We start from the raw sequence: 19,264 nt of genomic DNA, 5'->3' as shown, positions 1-19,264 counted from the left end.
GGATCTTCCTAGCCCATTTGCTGCTGTTCCTAGAAGGAAATATATTCCTTCTTGGAACAGTGATCTGTGATAATCTACCTTCTAATTGAATCATGGAATCCTACAGTGCAGAAGGAGGCCATTCGACGGCCCATCAAGTCTGCACTGACCACAATCCCACCCAGACCCTATCCCCATAACCCCATGCATTTACCCATTTACCCCTGACACTTAAGGGGCAATTTAGCATGGCCAATCCACCTAACCCACACATCACTGGACTGTGGAAGGAAACCGGAGCATCCAGAGGAAACCCACGCAGACACTGGGAGAATGTGCAAACTCTACACAGACAGTGACCCAAGTCAGGAATCAAATCTGAGGCAGCAGTGCTTGCCACTGTGCCGCCCCAAGTTGCAATTCAACAGAAGAAATTAATTTGTTCCTGTCTCTCAAACACTGCCACACAACCAATCCTGCCAAGCTCAAGGGAGTAATGCATCCTGTTGTGCTGATTCTTTCATGGTTTTGTGCATTAAAATCCAATTTCAAGGGGCTGCCAAGCCCATTTTATGGCTTGGGACAGCAAAAGCCACTTCGACTGAACCAGTCTGGTGAAGTATGAAATGGTTTGCCTTCTCTGTAAACTGGAACATAAGAACATAAGAAATAGGAGCAGGAGTAGGCCATCCAACCCAACTCGAGCCTGCCCCGCCATTCAATAAGATCATGGCTGATCTGAAGTGGATCAGTTCCACTTACCCGCCTGATCCCTATAACCCCTAATTCCCTTACCGATCAGGAATCCATCTATCCGTGATTTAAACATATTCAACGAGGTAGCCTCCACCACTTCAGTGGGCAGAGAATTCCAGAGATTCACCACCCTCTGAGAGAAGAAGTTCCTCCTCAACTCTGTCCTAAACTGACCCCCCTTAATTTTGAGGCTGTGCCCTCTAGTTCTAGCTTCCTTTCTAAGTGGAAAGAATCTCTCCACCTCTACCCTACCCAGCCCCTTCATTATCTTATAGGTCTCTATAAGATCCCCCCTCAGCCTTCTAAATTCCAACGAGTACAAACCCAATCTGCTCAGTCTCTCCTCATAATCAACACCCCTCATCTCTGGTATCAACCTGGTGAACCTTCTCTGCACTCCCTGCAAAGGCCAATATATCCTTCCGCAAATAAGGGGACCAATACTGCACACAGTATTCCAGCTGCGGCCTCACTAATGCCCTGTACAGATGCAGCAAAACATCTCTGCTTTTATATTCTATTCCCCTTACGATATAGGCCAACATCTTGTATAAAATCCAGTCTGGTTCACCACGCCCTGTTTCTTTTCAACACTTAACTCATTTGTGTATTTTCAAATGAAGAATGAGTAGAAATAAATTAAAAAATATATAAACTGAACTCCTGTTCGCACTTCAACTTTGAGGTCTTGCGAACATTTTGCTTAATTTTACTTTTTAAAAAATGTTCTCAAAAGTGGGTGAAAAAAGCAGGAAGAAAAACAGAAGAATTTTAGAACCGTGCAATCTTTTACATCACTGTGATAAATATTTTGAATTGGCTCCATTCCCATGCTTTGGAGCAGTTCAAAAGACCTATCATTAAATCCATTCAATTCTGCTGAAATTCTCAGGATTGGTGTCAAAATCTAGGAAGTGAGCCAAGCTCAAGACAATTGGGAGGTGGCCAGGTTTCCTGAGGGTGCACTAATAAAGCGAGAAATTATATTGGAAAGGGTTGAGAATGAGGAGACTACCTTTCAAATTTGAGTTTTGTTGCATTTAACAGTATTTTGCCTGATCTGATTTCACTGGGATTTAATTTTCAGTGAAGCAATTTCAGTAACTATAGAATGGCTTCTAATGATTTAGAAACAGAAAATACTCAGCGGTTCTGGATGTATCAGTGGAGAGAGAAACTGAGTTAACATTTCAAGTTGAATTTTTTCTCCACAAATGCTGCCAGACCTGCTGAGTAGCTCCAGAACTTCACTTTTATTTCAGATTTGAGTTTTTGCTTCTAATGACTACTGGACTTGCTGTAAAACTGTTGGTGAATTACAAATAATAACCCAATGCTGCATAGAATATTTCCTTCCAAAATAGATTTATTTTCAGACATAGTGACTTTTTAAATGCTAAATATGAGGTGAAAATTGATATTAGTTATTCCATGTTTTCCGTTGTCTGAGTGGAAATGATGCATAAACAGGACAGAATTATTGGCATTTTAAAAGTTTGTGATGTTTCTTAATAACAAAACTAGTTTGTGAGACCCTTGAGTCATATTTTGCTTCTCTTCCTTTTCCTTCCCTCCTTAACATCTTCAAACTTGTACTTTTGCTTGAAAAGCTTCTGTTAACCTCCTTTCCACTGTCTGTTCTTTCCCCATCCCCTGCCTCCTATAAACTAGGCAAGACAGCACTTGCCTTCTTCCAGGCAGTCTACAGTCTTTATGCTCTCCCAAACTTCCAGCAACCAGAGTTTCTCTTGGAGTGACTGAGGTGATCTCTCGTTTTTATGTGTAACTTGTATATTTTCTATCTAGCATGTGCAGCCTGTTCATTCTTCCATTTTTTAAAGTGGATTCTGATGTGTATTAGTGCTCACTTAGATACACATCTCTGAAATCTCAAGCATGCCTTTCACACGCATATATATATTTTGAGGAGCTTCTGTAGACCTTGAGTAATACCCTATGGATGTTTGTTGTGAATCTAAAGCTGTTGCTCTACTTTAAATTTAGATTCTGAGAACCTGCCAAATGTGGAACAGGTCCTGGCATTTGTGGTGGTAAATCTGTTCTCTGGCATGGTGGTAGAATCATGGTTTTAGTTGAAACAGGATTCAAGCTGCCACCAGGTTATCAAAAATAGCTATAAGTGTTAATGCGGAATTTGCTCATGGACTGAAACCATATTCTGTTAAACAAGCAGCACATTCAGCAATTAGAGAAGCAGACGTAATATAAATGTGTATCCATTGGGAATAGGAGATGGTTTGGTACATTTTTACAAGCATCCCTAGCTTGGCTTTCCAAGATAAGGTACCTCCTAAGACCCAAGTAGGAACAACATCCAATTAACATGCTAAAATTTGAATGTGATATTTTAATATTTTTATCATGTTCCTCCCATTTAGTAACATGCCTTAAGTTTTGAACTACATAAGAATAATGTCAAACAAGAAATTGTGTGGGGCCAGGAAGTTTTGTTAAAACTTATTTACTTGATGCCCCTACCCTTTTGGGAGGGTGGAAATGTAATTTGTACAGTTTTGGTATTCAGTTCATCATTTCAGTCCTTGTAATGTTTTAATGCATGTTCAGTGTCAATTACATGTGCCTTGTTATTGTATGTGCTTGGCTATTTGCTTTGCTGTTCTTGCCTCACACCAGCAGTATATTCAGTGTTTGGAAGAGTCTTTGATGTAAGACAATACAAACATTGGTTTTGATTTTTACTCCCACTAATTTAGGTTGAAAAAATGTACCCTGACACAGCAAAGGCGGGATGACTTATCAGACTATCTAAATATACTCTTATTATGATTTTTGAAGCATTTATTACTCTATTGATTGCATGAGATTACATTAATAGTTATTACATGTACTTCAACTGTACTCAAGTTAGTATAGCCAAGAAAATGTGCCTCTGCTTATCAATGCCCTAATGCGAAAAAGGTGGCTGGCATTGCAGACAGCTCCACTTAAGTTGTGAATACTACCTTGAACTAATGAGAAAGCTTCAAGACTAGGGACAAAAGGTAGTAAGGTGTTAGCTGGAATCCAGCTCAACTGAGAGCCTGTGTAGGTCAGCAAGCACAAGGAAAGACGCTGACCACAGAATTTTGAGCGACTTCTAGTTTACGGAGGGTAGATGTGGGTGACCAGCCAAGTGTGTGGTGAAATACTTAACTCTAAAGGTAACACAGACACACAAGCGTTTCAACACATCAGGTGAGCGAAGGCGTGACAAAGTCAGGTGATGTTTGAAGATAGAAATAGGCACTTTTACAGACGGTGCGTCAGCAGCTCAACCCTTGATCAGATGTGATGGTTTCAAACAGCCAGGGAAAGAGATGCAGCTATAGTGTATTCTTTAGAGAAAAGTGAATCTGAGTTGACTCTCTCCGGCAGACCCTAATTTGCAGTATTTCCAGGCATTGTTGTTGTTTGACCATTAAATGTGGCTTCTTATGACCTAAGTAGAGACCTCAGCTAGAGTTGGAATTCTTCCCACTCCATTTCGCATAACTTTATTTGTCAGGGTTAAGTTTTCCTAGCCAATCACTTACAAAAAAAAAGAAAGAGCTTCAAGTACTCAATCTGGTTTAATTCCAACAATACCCTGCAGCCACTTAGAGGGTCCCAAAGTCTTGCCTCTTGGCAGCTTGCACCTATGCTTTCTGGCCTTGGTAATTGAGGTATTTCTATAAAGAAATAGTGAGTGCACTGCACATTTCCTTTCTGGATTTCTCAGGTAGCAGAGTTTGGAGCTCTGAAGCCTGTTGGCAAATTTCATTTGTGTCAGGCATCTGAGGGCCCTCAAGTGTAAAGGAAAACAGTGTTTGCAACAGTCAGAGATTTATTTTGTCACTGCATTCCAAAGATGATCAAGCCTCTGCCCTGAATCCTGAGCTGCTCAGAAATGTTACTTAACCAGGATTTAACAAAAGTAGAAGAAAATATAATAGGAAAAGTGTGTGCAATTTTTGTACTTGGATTAATAAAGCTTAATTCTTAATTTTGCAAGTTTCTATAATAAGTACAAGCTATGTACTTGAGTAAATAAATGAATAATCAAACTATGGAATTCTAGTATGCAAAAATCGCATTGAAATTTCATAAAATTTTCACAAGGCTGCCTAATTAACTACAATCTTGTATGAAGACTAGACAGAGAAATTCAATGAATAAATATAAGATAGTTCTTAATTAATGTAGTTTTTTTCAATAAAACCCAATCAGAAAGCAGAATGGCAACATCTGGCTAGTACTTATAAAACCAAATATAGATCTCCGGCATCATGTGCTACAAATATCACCACCTCCAGGCAACAGGTGGATCTGGCAGGTGATCCTTGGGAACCAGCTTACAATTGGGTAACGTTTTGCAGTTGTGGGTTTCTTCTTATGGTGTACTGTCACCTTCATGTGTGGTTGAAAGGAAAAAATGTCCCCATATTGCTATGACCTGTATTATTCTTCAGCAGTATGCATGTTGGTGATTTCTGGTGACTGGTACAGGGCCCAACCTGATTGATAACATGTTATGCAGATTTGGCTAAACATTTCTTAATCACATAGAAGTAGATTCTGAAGCAACTCACAGCTGAACCTGTTAGCCTGTACCCTGCCATAATTTTTAGTGAGTATTCCAGTGCATCCTAGGCAGGATAAATGTAATCAGGTAGCCCCTGAATTGAGGGAAATATCTAGCAAAGCTCTAACTTGTTGCTGTCTGGTCATTGAGCTCTGCTTGTGTGAAGATTGGGTCAGTCTCTGATACAAGCAATTCCCCCTTGACTGATGCAGCCTGCTCCATTAAGAAGTCAACCGATTCAGCAGGCAGAAACTGTCTAGTGATGAGGATTTAAGAGATGTTGTATCCAGGTAGCAATTCATTTCTAGTTTCAAACTACAGGCATGAGTTGCTTAGTACAGAAGAAATTGTGTATTTCATGGTTTTTGTGCTTAAAAAAAAAAATTTATAGTATGCAAAGGGAAGTAAGTAATGCAAATTATATTCCAATATATTTTCCCACACCTCAGTTTCCATGTCAACTCAAATGTTTGTGAATAGTATTTATTTTCGTTGCAAATTTAAAACTGTGCGAATGTCCATTCTGCAAAGAGATTTAAGCTCCCAGACAGTTATTTACCTCACACAGTTTGTGTTACCTAAGTGTTCTACATTTCTCCCTCATTGTTACAGAAATATTTGCTCTATAACAAGGCTGCTGATTCAGTTTCGACCCCCAGATCCCCTGTCGAGCCACTTCTTGCAAGATCATTCTCAATTGAATCATGATTACCACTGACAGGTACTGGTATTTTGGTGGTTATCTCCTAGTGTGATCTTCTGTTTAATTTGGATTAGTTTGATATTTTTACTTATGGGCTATGATATGATTTGGTAGGTTAATGATAAATGATTGTATGACATTGAAAATAATGTATTTTATTTGGGATGTGAGCCTGTTGGCAAGGGCAGCAGTTGTTACTCATCCCTAATTGCCCTTGAAGTGAGTGGCTTATTCACTGCTGCCGTTCCAGAGGGTAATTAAAAGTCAACCTCAATTCTTTGAGTCTGAAATTACATAGGCCAGAGCAGGTAAGGATGGCAAATTTCATTCCCTAAAGGCATTAATGAACCAGATGGGTTTTTACAACAGTCGGCAATGGTTTTGTGATCACCATTACTGAGACTGACTTTCAATTCCAGATTTACTAATTGAACTTAAGTCCCACCAGCATTATGATGGGATTTGAACCCATGTCCCCAGTGTGTTAGCCTGGGCCTCTGGATTAGTCGTCTAATGACATTACCACCACTACTACACGGTCTCCCTTTTGTGCAATGCATCACACCATTCTTTGGATGCAAATGAATAGATAACCACTGGTCTTCAATTTTACACAAGCTTTTTATTTACTGTCCGTGTGGGGTGCTTACATTTTGTTCATCGTGCATTACATGTGAATGTAGCTTCGGCTGTGTCTGTTGCATGCAAAGCTTGTTTGGTAATGTTAAATCTGTTCTAAGAGAGATGCACAATAATCCAGCATGCAAAGTTTTAAAGTAATGTTTGCATGTGATCAGATTTTGTCTTGACTGTGTCCTAATGTATGGGGCAGTTTTGAAATAGGTATATTGAAGTAACATTTTAAGATGCTGAGAATATATGCTGCACATATCTTAAATGTATGAAATTAACAGTTTCTTGCAATCCAGATGGTTTACAATTGCCTTTGATCCCCCAGTCATTAGGGAAGAAGAATATTTCAAAACGTCTTCATGCACACTCATGTTCTACTGCACTTTGTCACTTACCAAAGATGGCCAACTTGGCTGTTGAGCTCCAACCATTCCATCTCCATAATATGCATCCTGGTGACTAACGAGCATGCTTCCATGTCTGGTAGAAACTGGCTTCATCCAATAGTTTGTGGTCTATCTGGTTAATGCTGGAAAAGCATCTGCTGAATCAAAGCACCAAATATTAACTTCTCCCTTGCACTTTCCTAGATACTTCACTGACTCCTTAATTTAAATGTATATCAATGTACTGCAAGCCAGTTGAGAATACCTTCTTTCCTTCAAGTGCACTGTTCTATAACACAGGTGGTGCTATTTTTGATTATCTAATACTGTTATCGGCAGAAATCCTCCAGTCACTTTGGCTTGGAGCATTTTTGCCTGATTCTACAGGTTCTGATTTCAAGGCCCACTCCAGAACATGAACACAATACGCGCGAGGCTGAGATTATATCTTTGCACATGTTCCGGTTAAGGATTCGGTACCTTGAACCAACTTTTGGATTAAAAGTATTCATGAATTCTGGTGGAGTTTATAGGCCTATTCTGCCTTGTGGAGGCCAGCTACTATTTCTATTGATCAAATATTTTCAAATAATTTTGAGATATGTAAGGTTTATTTTCTATCAGTTGCAATCAAAAGGTAAAATTCAAGTCAAAGTGCTGTGGTTGTTCATTATTCATTAATGTCCACCTAAATTACTTCATAAACTTCACAGTGTTGAACTGATGCTTTAACCATCATTCAAAGCTCCTTTCTTCCATCTTATGAACCAGCTAACAAATGTCTACTTTCTGTATCCCTTCCTGTAAGCTGTAATAGCTACCTCATTTGCTGAGTTTAAGGTGATTAGTCTGCCACGTGGATGTGACATTCCTCAGTAATATGCAGTATTGTTTGTGTCTTTCCACAAATCCATGAGGGATTTATACTGAAGCCCGAGCAGTGGAGATTGGCTGCACAGTGACCCTGGCCTATCTTGAACTGGTTCAGCAAGGACTACTGTTGCATGGAAATTGAAAGTCTGCCATTCGACAGATGGAGTTTGTCACAAGGAACTTCTTGGTGACTTCCCATTCTTTGGTCCAAAAAACGTTTGCTGGTAGACCTTGCTCAAGAAAATTGCTCAATATGGGGCCAAAATTGAAGGCCAGCCATAGGTGAATTCAACAGGTCATTAGGAAGTAGCAAGTGAGATGCAGCATGAATGATTACAAGCAGCCTGTAGATTTTCATCAGTCGCTGGGCAGATGTGTGGAGTAGTGATGTTTGCAAGGGCAGGAAGAGGGGAGGGGTGTTGAACAGAGTTCCAGTTACTATATTCATTGTTGCATTCAATTGAGTGCAAATAGTTTGATCGCCATGAGGGATTGCTGTTCAAACAGCTTTGTGAATGGCACCACAATAGCAATTGTATGATTCCTCTGCAGACATATTATGAATAGATATGGTTACACATCTATGTGCCTCATCCAGCCACCTACTTTGGAGACTTCAACAGCCACCATACTGACTGGTGGTACTCCAGAGTCAATGATGGTGAAAGCTCCCTACGGTGGATCTCCAAAAACAATTTCAAAACGATCCCAAGCAACAAGGAACAAACCATTCAGCCGGGTGCAGTTGGAAATATTCACCTACCTGTGATCCAAGGTCTTACTGTATCTTGGAACCGCTGTAAAGCAGAATGGCCATCGCATCTTCTTTACACTGTTGATGACGGAAGACAAAGTCCAATGAACTGTGAGGGACTAGTATGCACTATGGTGATTTAGTGTGGCCGTCAATGGAACTGACCTGGCACTAGGTAGATGAATATTTCCAACTCCACCCGGCTGAATGGTTTGTTCCTTGTTGCTTAGGGTCGTTTTGAAATTGTTTCTGGAGATCCACCGTCGGGAGCTTTCGCCATCACTGACCCTGGAGGACCACCAGTCAGTATGGTGGCTGTTGAAGTCTCCAAAGTAGGTGGCTGGATGAGGCAGTATTGGCAGGACTTGCTGTTCCCATCTGGCATGCGGTGGCTTGTACAAGTTTGCAATATTGGAACCACCAACCCAAATTGAGGCACAGAATTGAAGACAGGGAGCTGCACCAGCAATGTCGGATCCGAAGTTGTTGGTATAATGTGCTTTCATATGAGGGGAGTTGCATAGTAAGTCAAATCCTTTGATGTAATAGCGATCTTTTTTTACTTCAGTGATAGAGTGAACGTTCCAAAGACACTTTCCTCGGGTGGATGGAGCTATTACAAGGGGGCATAATTATAGGGTTCATGGTGGGAGATATAGAAAGGATATCAGAGGTAGGTTCTTTACGCAGCGAGTGGTTGGGGTGTGGAATGGACTGCCTGCAGTGATAGTGGGGTCAGACACTTTAGGAACGTTTAAGCGGTTATTGGATAGGCACATGGAGCACACCAGGATGATAGGGAGTGGGATAGCTTGATCTTGGTTTCAGATAAAGCTCGGCACAACATCGTGGGCCGAAGGGCCTGTTCTGTGCTGTACTGTTCTATGTTCTATGTTCTAGAATGTAGGAAAATAGTAAGTGAAATTAGAAGGCAGACAAAGCAAAGCCAAATTTCAAATAGGATCAGAATGCAGAATAATGTTAAAAAGAGAAAGTTAAAGGCACTCTTGCCTGAATGCACGCACAATTCACAACCAGGTAGATGATTTAAAGGCATAAATAGAGGTAAATGGGTATGATTTGCCATTGCAAAGATGTGATTACAGGGTGACTGGACTGGGAACTGAATGCCTGGCAATATTCGTGCTTTAGGAAGGATCGGAAGAGGTGAAAATGAGGTGAGGTAGCTCTATTAATAAGGGACAAGATCAGTACATTATTGAGAAAGGATGTTGGATCGAAGGATCAATATGTAGAATCAGTTTGGCTGGAGCTAAGAAACAGCAAGGGACAGCAAATATTGGGAGTTATTTACAGGCCACCAAACTGTAGTAGTAATGTTGGGCATAGTATAAATCAGGAACTTCAAGCTGCATGTAACCTGGGTAATACAGTAATATTAGGTGACTTCAATTTACACATGAAGTGAACCTAAATAGCACTAATGGTGTGGAGGATAACTTCCTGGAGCATCTACGAGATGATTTTCGGGTGCAGTATGTTGAACCAAATGGGGATTGAGCAATTTTAGATATACTACTCTCTAATAAGAAAGGGCTGATTAATAACCTTGTTGTAAAGGAGCCATCAGGAAATAGCGACAGAACATGATAGAATTTTACATTGTTTGAAAGTAATGCAGTTCATTCAGAAATTAGGGTCCTAAATCCAAATAAAGGAAATTATGATGGTAAAAAGGGCAAGCTGGCGCTGGTGGACTGTGAAAATATGTCAAAAGATTTGATGATAGACAGGCAATGGCTAGTATATTACATGGGGTTTTCATTCAACTAATAAATATACATTCCTTTAAGATACAAAAACCCAACAAGAAAGGTGTATCAACAGTGGCTAACATAAGAAATTAAAAGTTTGCATTAGACCAAAGCTTAAAGGTTATCAGAAAAAGTGGGAAGCCTGAGGATTGGGTGCAATTCAGAATCTAGTAAAAGATGACCAAGAAACCAATAAAGTAAGGGAAAAGCGAATAAGAATACAAGCTAGCCGATAACATAAAGGCAGATTGTAAAAGCTTCTTTACGTATATGAAAAAAAAAAGATTAGCAAGGACAAATGTGGGTCCATTACAGGCGGGGACAGGAGAACTTGTAATGGAGCATAGGGAAAAGGCACAGAATCTAAACAATTACTTTGTGCCTGTTCATGGAGGAAGGTACAAAAAATTTCCCAGAAATACGAGGAAACCAAAGAACTAATGAAAATAAAGGACTGAAAGAAATTAGTATTAATAGAGATAAACTCTGAAAAATTAAAGGTTGATAAGTCCCCTGGACCAGATACACTGCATCCCACTCTATTGGTAGAGGTTGCTATAGAGATAATGGATGCATTGCTGAGGATGATTCAAAATTTTATAAATTCTGGAAAGTAGCAAATGTAACCCCACTATTTAAGGGAGGGAGAGAGAAAAAGGAGCACAATAGCCCTGTTAGTTTGATGTCAGGTAGTAGGGAAAATGCTGCAATATATTAAGATGTGATAACTGGACACTTTGGAAAATAGTTATATGATTGGACAGCATCAACATGGATTTATGAAAGGAAATTTGTGTTTGACAAACCAGCTAGAATTTTTTTTTGAGAATGGTATTAGCAGGATAGAAACCAGTGGGTGTGATGCATTTGGAACATAGAACAGTACAGAACAGGCCCTTCGGCCCACGATGTTGTGCCGAGCTTTATCTGAAACCAAGATCAAGCTATCCCACTCCCTATCATCCTGGTGTGCTCCATGTGCCTATCCAATAACCGCTTAAATGTTCCTAAAGTGTCTGACTCCACTATCACTGCAGGCAGTCCATTCCACACCCCAACCACTCTCTGCGTAAAGAACCTACCTCTGATATCCTTCCTGTATCTCCCACCACGAACCCTATAGTTATGCCCCCTTGTAATAGCTCCATCCACCCGAGGAAATAGTCTTTGAACGTTCACTCTATCTCTCCCCTTCATCATTTTATAAACCTCTATTAAGTCTCCCCTCAGCCTCCTCCGCTCCAGAGAGAACAGCCCTAGCTCCCTCAACCTTTCCTCATAAGACCTACCCTCCAAACCAGGCAGCATCCTGGTAAATCTCCTCTGCACTCTTTCCAGCGCTTCCACATCCTTCTTATAGTGAGGTGACCAGAACTGCACACAATATTCCAAATGTGGTCTCACCAAGGTCCTGTACAGTTGCAGCATAACCCCACGGCTCTTAAACTCCAACCCCCTGTTAATAAAAGCTAACACACTATAGGCCTTCTTCACAGCTCTATCCACTTGAGTGGCAACCTTTAGAGATCTGTGGATATGGACCCCAAGATCTCTCTGTTCCTCCACAGTCTTCAGAACCCTACCTTTGACCCTGTAATCCACATTTAAATTAGTCTTACCAAAATGAATCACCTCACATTTATCAAGGTTAAACTCCATTTGCCATTTTTCAGCCCAGCTTTGCATCCTATCTATGTCTCTTTGCAACCTACAACAGCCCTCCACCTCATCCACAACTCCACCAATCTTGATGTCATCAGCAAATTTACTGATCCACCCTTCAGCCCCCTCCTCTAAGTCATTAATAAAAATCACAAAGAGCAGAGGACCAAGCACTGATCCCTGTGGCACTCCGCTAGCAACCTGCCTCCAATCCGAAAATTTTCCATCGACCACCACCCTCTGTCTTCGATCAGACAGCCAGTTACCTATCCAATCGGCCAACTTTCCCTCTATCCCACACCTCCTCACTTTCATCATAAGCCGACCATGGGGGACCTTATCAAACACCTTACTAAAATCCATGTATATGACATCAACTGCCCTACCTTCATCAACACACTTAGTTACCTCCTCAAAAAATTCTATCAAATTTGTGAGGCACGACTTGCCCTTCACGAATCCGTGCTGACTATCCCGGATTAATCCGCATCTTTCTAAATGGTCGTAAATCCCATCTCTAAGGACCTTTTCCATCAATTTACCAACCACCGAAGTAAGACTAACCGGTCTATAATTACCATTTGGATTTTCAGAAGGTTTCGCTGAGGACCCACAGGAGATTAGAAAACAAAATTAGAGCTCGTGGGATTAAGATAATGTATTGCTATGGATTGAAAATTGATTCACATACAGAGTACAGGGTCGGGATGAATGGGTAATTCTCAGGATGGTGGGCACAGTAGTTCACAATCGTTAGCAATAATTTGGATGTGAGAACCAATTATAACTTTTCCAAAGTTGCTGATGATGCAAAATTAGTTGGGATTGTATGTTCTGAGGAGGAAGTAAGAAAGCTTCCAGAAATTTTGACAGGCCAAGTGAATGAATGAAAGCATGTTAAATGGAATATTAAGTGATAAGTGAAACGTTATCCATTTTGGTTAATAATACAAAGGCGGGGTATTTCCTAAATGGTGAGAGATTAGGAAATGTTGATGTTCAAAGAGACTGGGTGTCCTTGTTCATGAGCTACTAAAAGCTAACATGCACACTCGGGGAGCAATTAGGCAAATGGCCTTCATCGCAAAGGGATTTGAGGACTGGTGTAAAGATGTCTTGCAGCAGTTGTAGTGAGCCTTGGTGATATTGCACCTGGAGTATTGTGTACAGTTTTGGTCTCCTTATTTAAGGAGAGATGTATTTGCCACAGAGGGAGTGCAACGGGAGTTCACCAGACTAATCCCTGGGGTGGCCGGGTTGTCTTATGAGGAGAGTTTTAGGAAACTGGGCCTATATTTTCTGAGTTTCAAAGAATGAGAGGTGATCTCATTGAAACTTAAATTCTTATAGGGTGTTTCAGGGTGAATGTGGACGTGATGTTTCCTTTGGTTGGCGAGTCTAGAACCAGGGAACAGTCTCAGAATAAGGAGAATTTCTTCACTCAGTATGGTGAATGTTTGGAATTCTCTATCGCAGAGGACTGTGGAAGCTCGATCATTGAGCATGTTCAAGACCAAAATTGATAGATTTCTGGATACTAATGACATCAAGGGATAAGGAGATAGTTGGGGAAAATGGTATAGGAGGTAGGTGATCACCCATCATGTTTAAATGGCAGAGCAGGCTTGATGGATTGAATGGCCTTCATTGAAGTTCCCATGTAAGGGTTTACCTGGCAATTGTCCACAAGGGCTAACTTCACCTAGGCTGGGAACGATCCAACAAAGCAATTCAAATTGCCAACTTAAGATGGTTCTCTCAGTTTTAAACTCATTCTATTACTCTGAAAGAGTTATAGAATGATAGAATCCCTGCAGTGCAGAAGGAGGTCTTTTGGCCCATTGAGTCTGCACTGACAACAATCCCACCCAGGCCCTATCCCCACAACTCCACTTATTTACCCTGCTAATCCTCTTAACACTAAGGGGCAATTTAGCATGGCCAATCCACCTAACCCACACACCTTTAGACTGAGAGGAAACCCACGCAGACATAGGGAGAATATGCAAACTCCACACAGTCATCCGAGGCCAGAATCGAACCCGGGTCCTTGGCACTGAGACAGCAGTGCTAATCACTCTGCCACCATGCCACCCTGTCACTCTTATGTTAAGTTAGAAGGAAATAAAGTACTTCCAACTTGAGAGTAACTATTTTCTATTCCGTTACAGAGTAACTAAATACCCAGACCAAGCTCCACATGGTATACATCCCCAACCCCCCGAAACCCGTCGATCCTGCTGGGTCAGTCCCAAACATCACCCACTCCCGCTGATGTCTCCACCTTGTATCCCGATTTCTCCCAACGACCCACTACCTCTTTCCTCCTTCCCCCCCACCCCCCAGTTGAATTACCCCTCCCCCATTCCATAAGCCATTGTAATGTTCTTCAAGGGCTGCTATATGAATTCACCATGCATGTAAAGACTGGGGATGTAAATTTCACAACCAGTAGCGTGGTTCCTCAGGTTAAGATGGAGCAGGCGTCAGGCTGGTTTGAAGTCACGGTATTTGCATTAAAAGTATTCCACGTCATTGCTTTTAAATAACATTATTGTAGCCCCAAATCGGGAGAAGTTCCCGCATCATAGAACCCCTACAATGCAGATTGAGCCTGTTCGGCCCATTGAGTGTGCGTTGACTCTCTGAAGGAGCACCCCAACCAGACCCCCTCCTCTGCCCTATCCCCGTAACCTCACACATTTACCATGGCTGATCCACCTAAACTGCATATCTTTGGATTGTGGGAGGAAACAGGAGCATCCGGAGGAAACTCATGCAGACACAGGGGGAATGTGTTAACTCCGCACGGACTGTCACCCAAAGACAGTCACAATTGAACCTGGGTCCCTGGCACTGAGGTAGCAGTGCCAATCACTGTGTCACCGGGACATAGAGTCAAATCCAATCCAAACACCTGCCACTTTTCGTGCTTCTCAACATATGTATTTTAAAAATTATTCATCTCTCTGCTCTTCAAATCATTTTTCCCTTTAACAGGTGATATGAACGCCATTGAGTCTCCAGCACAGAAACAGACCATTCAGCCCAACTACTCTGTGCAGGTGTTAATGCTTCAAAAAAGCCTCTTCCGACTCCCCTCTATCTTACCCTATAATCCTACTATCTTATTTCTCCCTTGTGCTTATCTAGAGTGCTCTTACATGCATCTATGGTTTAGTTTCAACACCCCATGTGATGGTGAGTTCCGTAATCTAACCACTCTGGGACGATGTTATCCCTGCAAGTGGAAACATTTTCTCTCTACCCTATCTTAAAGTAAGTCTCACAACACCAAGTTAAAGTCCAACAGGTTTATTTGGTATCACGAGTTTTTGGAGTGCAGCTCCTTCTTCAGGTGAGTCATTCACCTGATGAAGGAGCAGCAATCCAAAAGCTCATGATTCCAAATAAACTTGATGGACTTTAACCTGGTGTTGTGAGACTTTTTACTGTGCTCACCCCAATCCAGCGCTGGCATCTCCACATCATGGCTTTCTTAAAGACCTTTATCAGATTACTCTTCTACCTTTTTCTAGAGAAAACTGCAACCTGATTTACTAGTAGTCCGCAAGCTATAATTATACTTTTAATGATGTATTCTTGTACTACTAATGCCTACCAGGGCTCCTGTTTAACACAGTAAACTGAGTTAACCGGGGGGGGGAGGTGAATTTTTTGCGGGGAGGAAAGGTGGCAGGCGTGGCATGGTGGATTTCCATCTACCCCCTGTATATTTCTGATCAGGCGTGATGGTGCATGATATTTCCATTCCCACTTAAGTGCAGTCTAGTCATATAGTTGTTTGGTTGTAGAGATCATGTATTGTGAATAAAAGAGACATGATGTTGAAGTTTTTTGTTTTGCACTCATCAGGATAAATTCACAATAATACCAAATCTCAAGGAAATTAAATTTATACTGTATGAGAAGAGGAGGCTGATTGGTTGGTGGGTGAGGTCTGGTAGAGGAGCTGCCATGGAGATTGCAAAGTTTTCGTTTTAACTCCAAATTAGTGAGGCATTGCCATGGGGAATAAATCAGGAAATGATCATCTCCCAAGTTTTGTTTCATTAAAAAAGGCACAATGTGTGAATATATATAGCATCCAGCATGCGTAGGTGAGCCACACTGAGCCTGACTGATCTTTAATTGGTTGTCAGTGTAATTCTTAGCACAATCGGGATTCTACTTTGTAGCAGCAACATGAGTGGTGTTCTGCACGAACTGGATGCTGCCAAAATTTTGACATTCATTACTAATGGAATCGAGTATAAAAGTAGGAAAGTGCTGTTGCAACTGAATAGGGCATTGATGAGAGTGCATCTGGAGTACTGCGCACAGTTTTGGTCCCTTTACTTGAGGAAGACTGAATGCATTAGAGGCGGTTCACAGAAGGTTCACTAAATTGATTCCAAGGATGAAGGACTTGCCTTATGAAAAGGGATAAACTAGTTTACGCTGGATTTTAAAGAATGAGAGAGATCTAATGGAATTCTAAAGGGGATTAGCAGAGTAGATGTAGAGCGGATGTTTCCCTTTGTTGGACATTCTGTAATGAGAGGCCATAGTCTTGGGTCAAGATGTGGCAGATTTAAAGCACAAATGAGGAGGAATTATTTCACTCAAAGGGTTGTGAATCTGTGCAATTCTATACCCCAGAGTGCCATGGATGCTGGAACACTAAACAAATTTATGGAGGAAATAGGTTTTAATTAGTAGCAGGGTGAAGGGTTATGGGGAGTGGGCAGGAAAGTGGAGATGAGGTCCAGATGAGATGAGCCACGATCGAATTGAATGGTGGAGCAGGCTCGAGGGGCTGAATTGTCTACTCCTCCTGCTGGTTCTTGTAGTCAAAAAGACATTATGCCTATCCCACAAATAAGTAATATGGTATATGAATTGCACTGCTGGTGTGATGCAAGGTACATGGGCTGTACATCCCAACCACTGGAGGATCATACCAAACAGTATGTCCCTTCGGCTGTTTGCAACAGGCAAAGCCCGCTTTGCAAAACTCAGCACTCTGGTCCAATATTAGATGTGATTCCACGATTGGAAAGCACTTGTTAAAAATCCTGATTCATTCAGTCAAGCTTCCTGGTTGAATTTAACCAAAACTTGACAGTTCCCTGGTGCATTCTCCTTGGCAATGCCTCTACCAATCAGAATCTGATCAGCACCACCTTATGCAGTTTAAATTATTGTTCCATTTAGATTTGGTATTCTTGCGAATCAGTCCTGATGCATGCAAGACAAAAGGTTTCAAAAGCATGTCTCTTTTTCAGCAATATTGAAGTCTGCTGATAATTCTGCTTTTTATTGTTCTCAAAATCAAGCTATTGAAAAATTCAAAAATTGCACAAATATAACCATAATTTCCAATTATTTAATAATTTAAAATAAGCAAATTTTAATTATATTCAGAAGTAGGATGGATGTCACTAATAGATTGTTGTAAGAACATTAGACGGGCCTGCAAATGATAACTATGCTAAGGATTGAGTATTGATTATATTAATTTAAAGATAAAAAAATATTTTTGAGCTGGAGGGAAATATCCAAGTAGTGCACTTTTTTTGTTTTCAAAATGTCTCTCTCGCTCCAAAAATCAATTTGGCACAAGCAAACATTAAACCATGCATCCACTGACTTTTCATTTCTAATTTTCACATAGATAGCTGCAAGTAGTGTGTATATGTAATGCTTTTAACTTGTATTAAATTTATGTAACTGTTTTCATTTGTGTTCCTCCTTTCCAGGGTGTAAAATTTGGAGAGTCTGAATTGTTGACGTTGAAATATGTTAAATGTGGTCTTTTCAGCCCAAGCCCAAAATCTGAGATGAATTGACAACCTGTGAAGCAATGATTATGGTTGGACTGGTAAATATACATTAAACCACCCTGTGTACCCTGTGCCTGTGGTATTAAGGGCCCTGAACTTCTGCTTGGACCTAACCCGAAATGGACTTTTGTGGGGTTTCTGAATATGAATTTTACTTTGGTGAACAGCGTTTCTGTAGTAGATCAGAAACTGCAGTGATCTGCGTTCTGAGAATGCACTTCTTTTAATGTGGTAGGTAGACTGAGATTTCCTTGTCCAGCGGCTTTGTAATGTAGTTATCAAACACAATTTCAAAAAAAAGGTCAACGTGTAAAATGATTTGGCATTGTTCACCCGTTAACGTATTAAAAGTTTGAATTGTTATTGTTCTATTATATATTTTAAACTTCACTTCAGTAATCAGGGATTATAGAATTGTTTGTCAATGTCTTAATGGTATGTCAGATGTTGTGTAACTGAATGCTATTTACCTGTCGAGTAGACGAAGCTGTTCGATAAATCTGGTTTTGAGTGATGCACAAAGCAACTGTCCCTGTTGGTTTTTACATTTTTAACTCTATCCTAGTGCAATTTGGAATGTCCCATGGTCTAAAATTAGTAGTCTATATAATACGCTGAGGTATTTGAATGTTAAGCCAGTGATCAATTGATGCTAATGAATGAAGACATGTTTCTTATCCTTGCCTCTGAATGAGCTATTTACAAGTCACTTCGAACCATATAATGCAAGCTGGTAAAGTAGCATTTACCACAGGAATTATAAACTATGGTAAATTTCTAAAGCATGAATATAAACCAGCATTGTTCATGTTTTTTTATCTTGCAGGGAAATAAATCATGTTTATAATTCAAAACTAAATATATAGGAATGTATGAGACATTAGTATAATTAATAAACTGCAAAATCCAGATCTTGCTATGATCGACTTGTCTGATAAACATGTATGCTGACATTTTATATATGTACATATAAAAATGAAGCTTCTGTATGAGCTTAAACAGGAATAAACAAATACCGTCTTGAAATTCTCTTCATAATTTGTGCATATATGGGGACACACCATTTTAATAATTGTCTTTTGTCATAAGAAATACAGGGCAGTCATTGGGATGTACAGATCTTTCCTTTTGTTTCTGAAAAAAGAGAAATGCTGTGGAAGCTTTTTGTCTTGTGGTCATTAGAACAGATACAAGAATGCCAAATTTCAAAGGGAGCATCAATTTGTACTGCATGTGAAAAAGGTGTTAATTAGTTAGCAAGTCAACTGATTGTTCAAGGCATTTCCATGGAGAATGCATCAGGGAGCCATTGTTT

General features: G+C 40.5%; 1 protein-coding gene across 5 annotated transcripts in view; it reads left to right on the top strand.

The window, feature by feature from the left end:
• atp11c (ATPase phospholipid transporting 11C (ATP11C blood group)) overlaps positions 1-18,985 on the top strand; it is a 122,129-nt gene extending 103,144 nt beyond the window's left edge. For 2 of the 5 annotated variants that reach the window (XR_013497664.1, XR_013497665.1), the window contains 3 exons: positions 2,346-2,497; positions 5,930-6,038; positions 17,866-18,972. Coding sequence is in view for 2 of the 5 variants with exons in the window: in XM_078211749.1 (XP_078067875.1) it covers positions 5,930-6,025 (96 nt within the window). In the remaining 3 variants the exon portion in view is untranslated. Of the gene's footprint in view, positions 1-2,345; positions 2,498-5,929; positions 6,039-17,865 lie in introns of all 5 variants that reach the window. The other 3 variants (XR_013497666.1, XM_078211749.1, XM_078211750.1) reach the window with 3 other exon arrangements.
• Positions 18,986-19,264: the final 279 nt, after the last annotated feature.

This window comes from Mustelus asterias, chromosome 4 (genome assembly GCF_964213995.1).
Source record: "Mustelus asterias chromosome 4, sMusAst1.hap1.1, whole genome shotgun sequence".
NCBI classification, from domain to species: Eukaryota; Metazoa; Chordata; class Chondrichthyes; order Carcharhiniformes; family Triakidae; genus Mustelus; species Mustelus asterias.
Note: the sequence above shows the minus strand (reverse complement) of the source record. Positions and strands in the feature narration are given on the sequence as shown.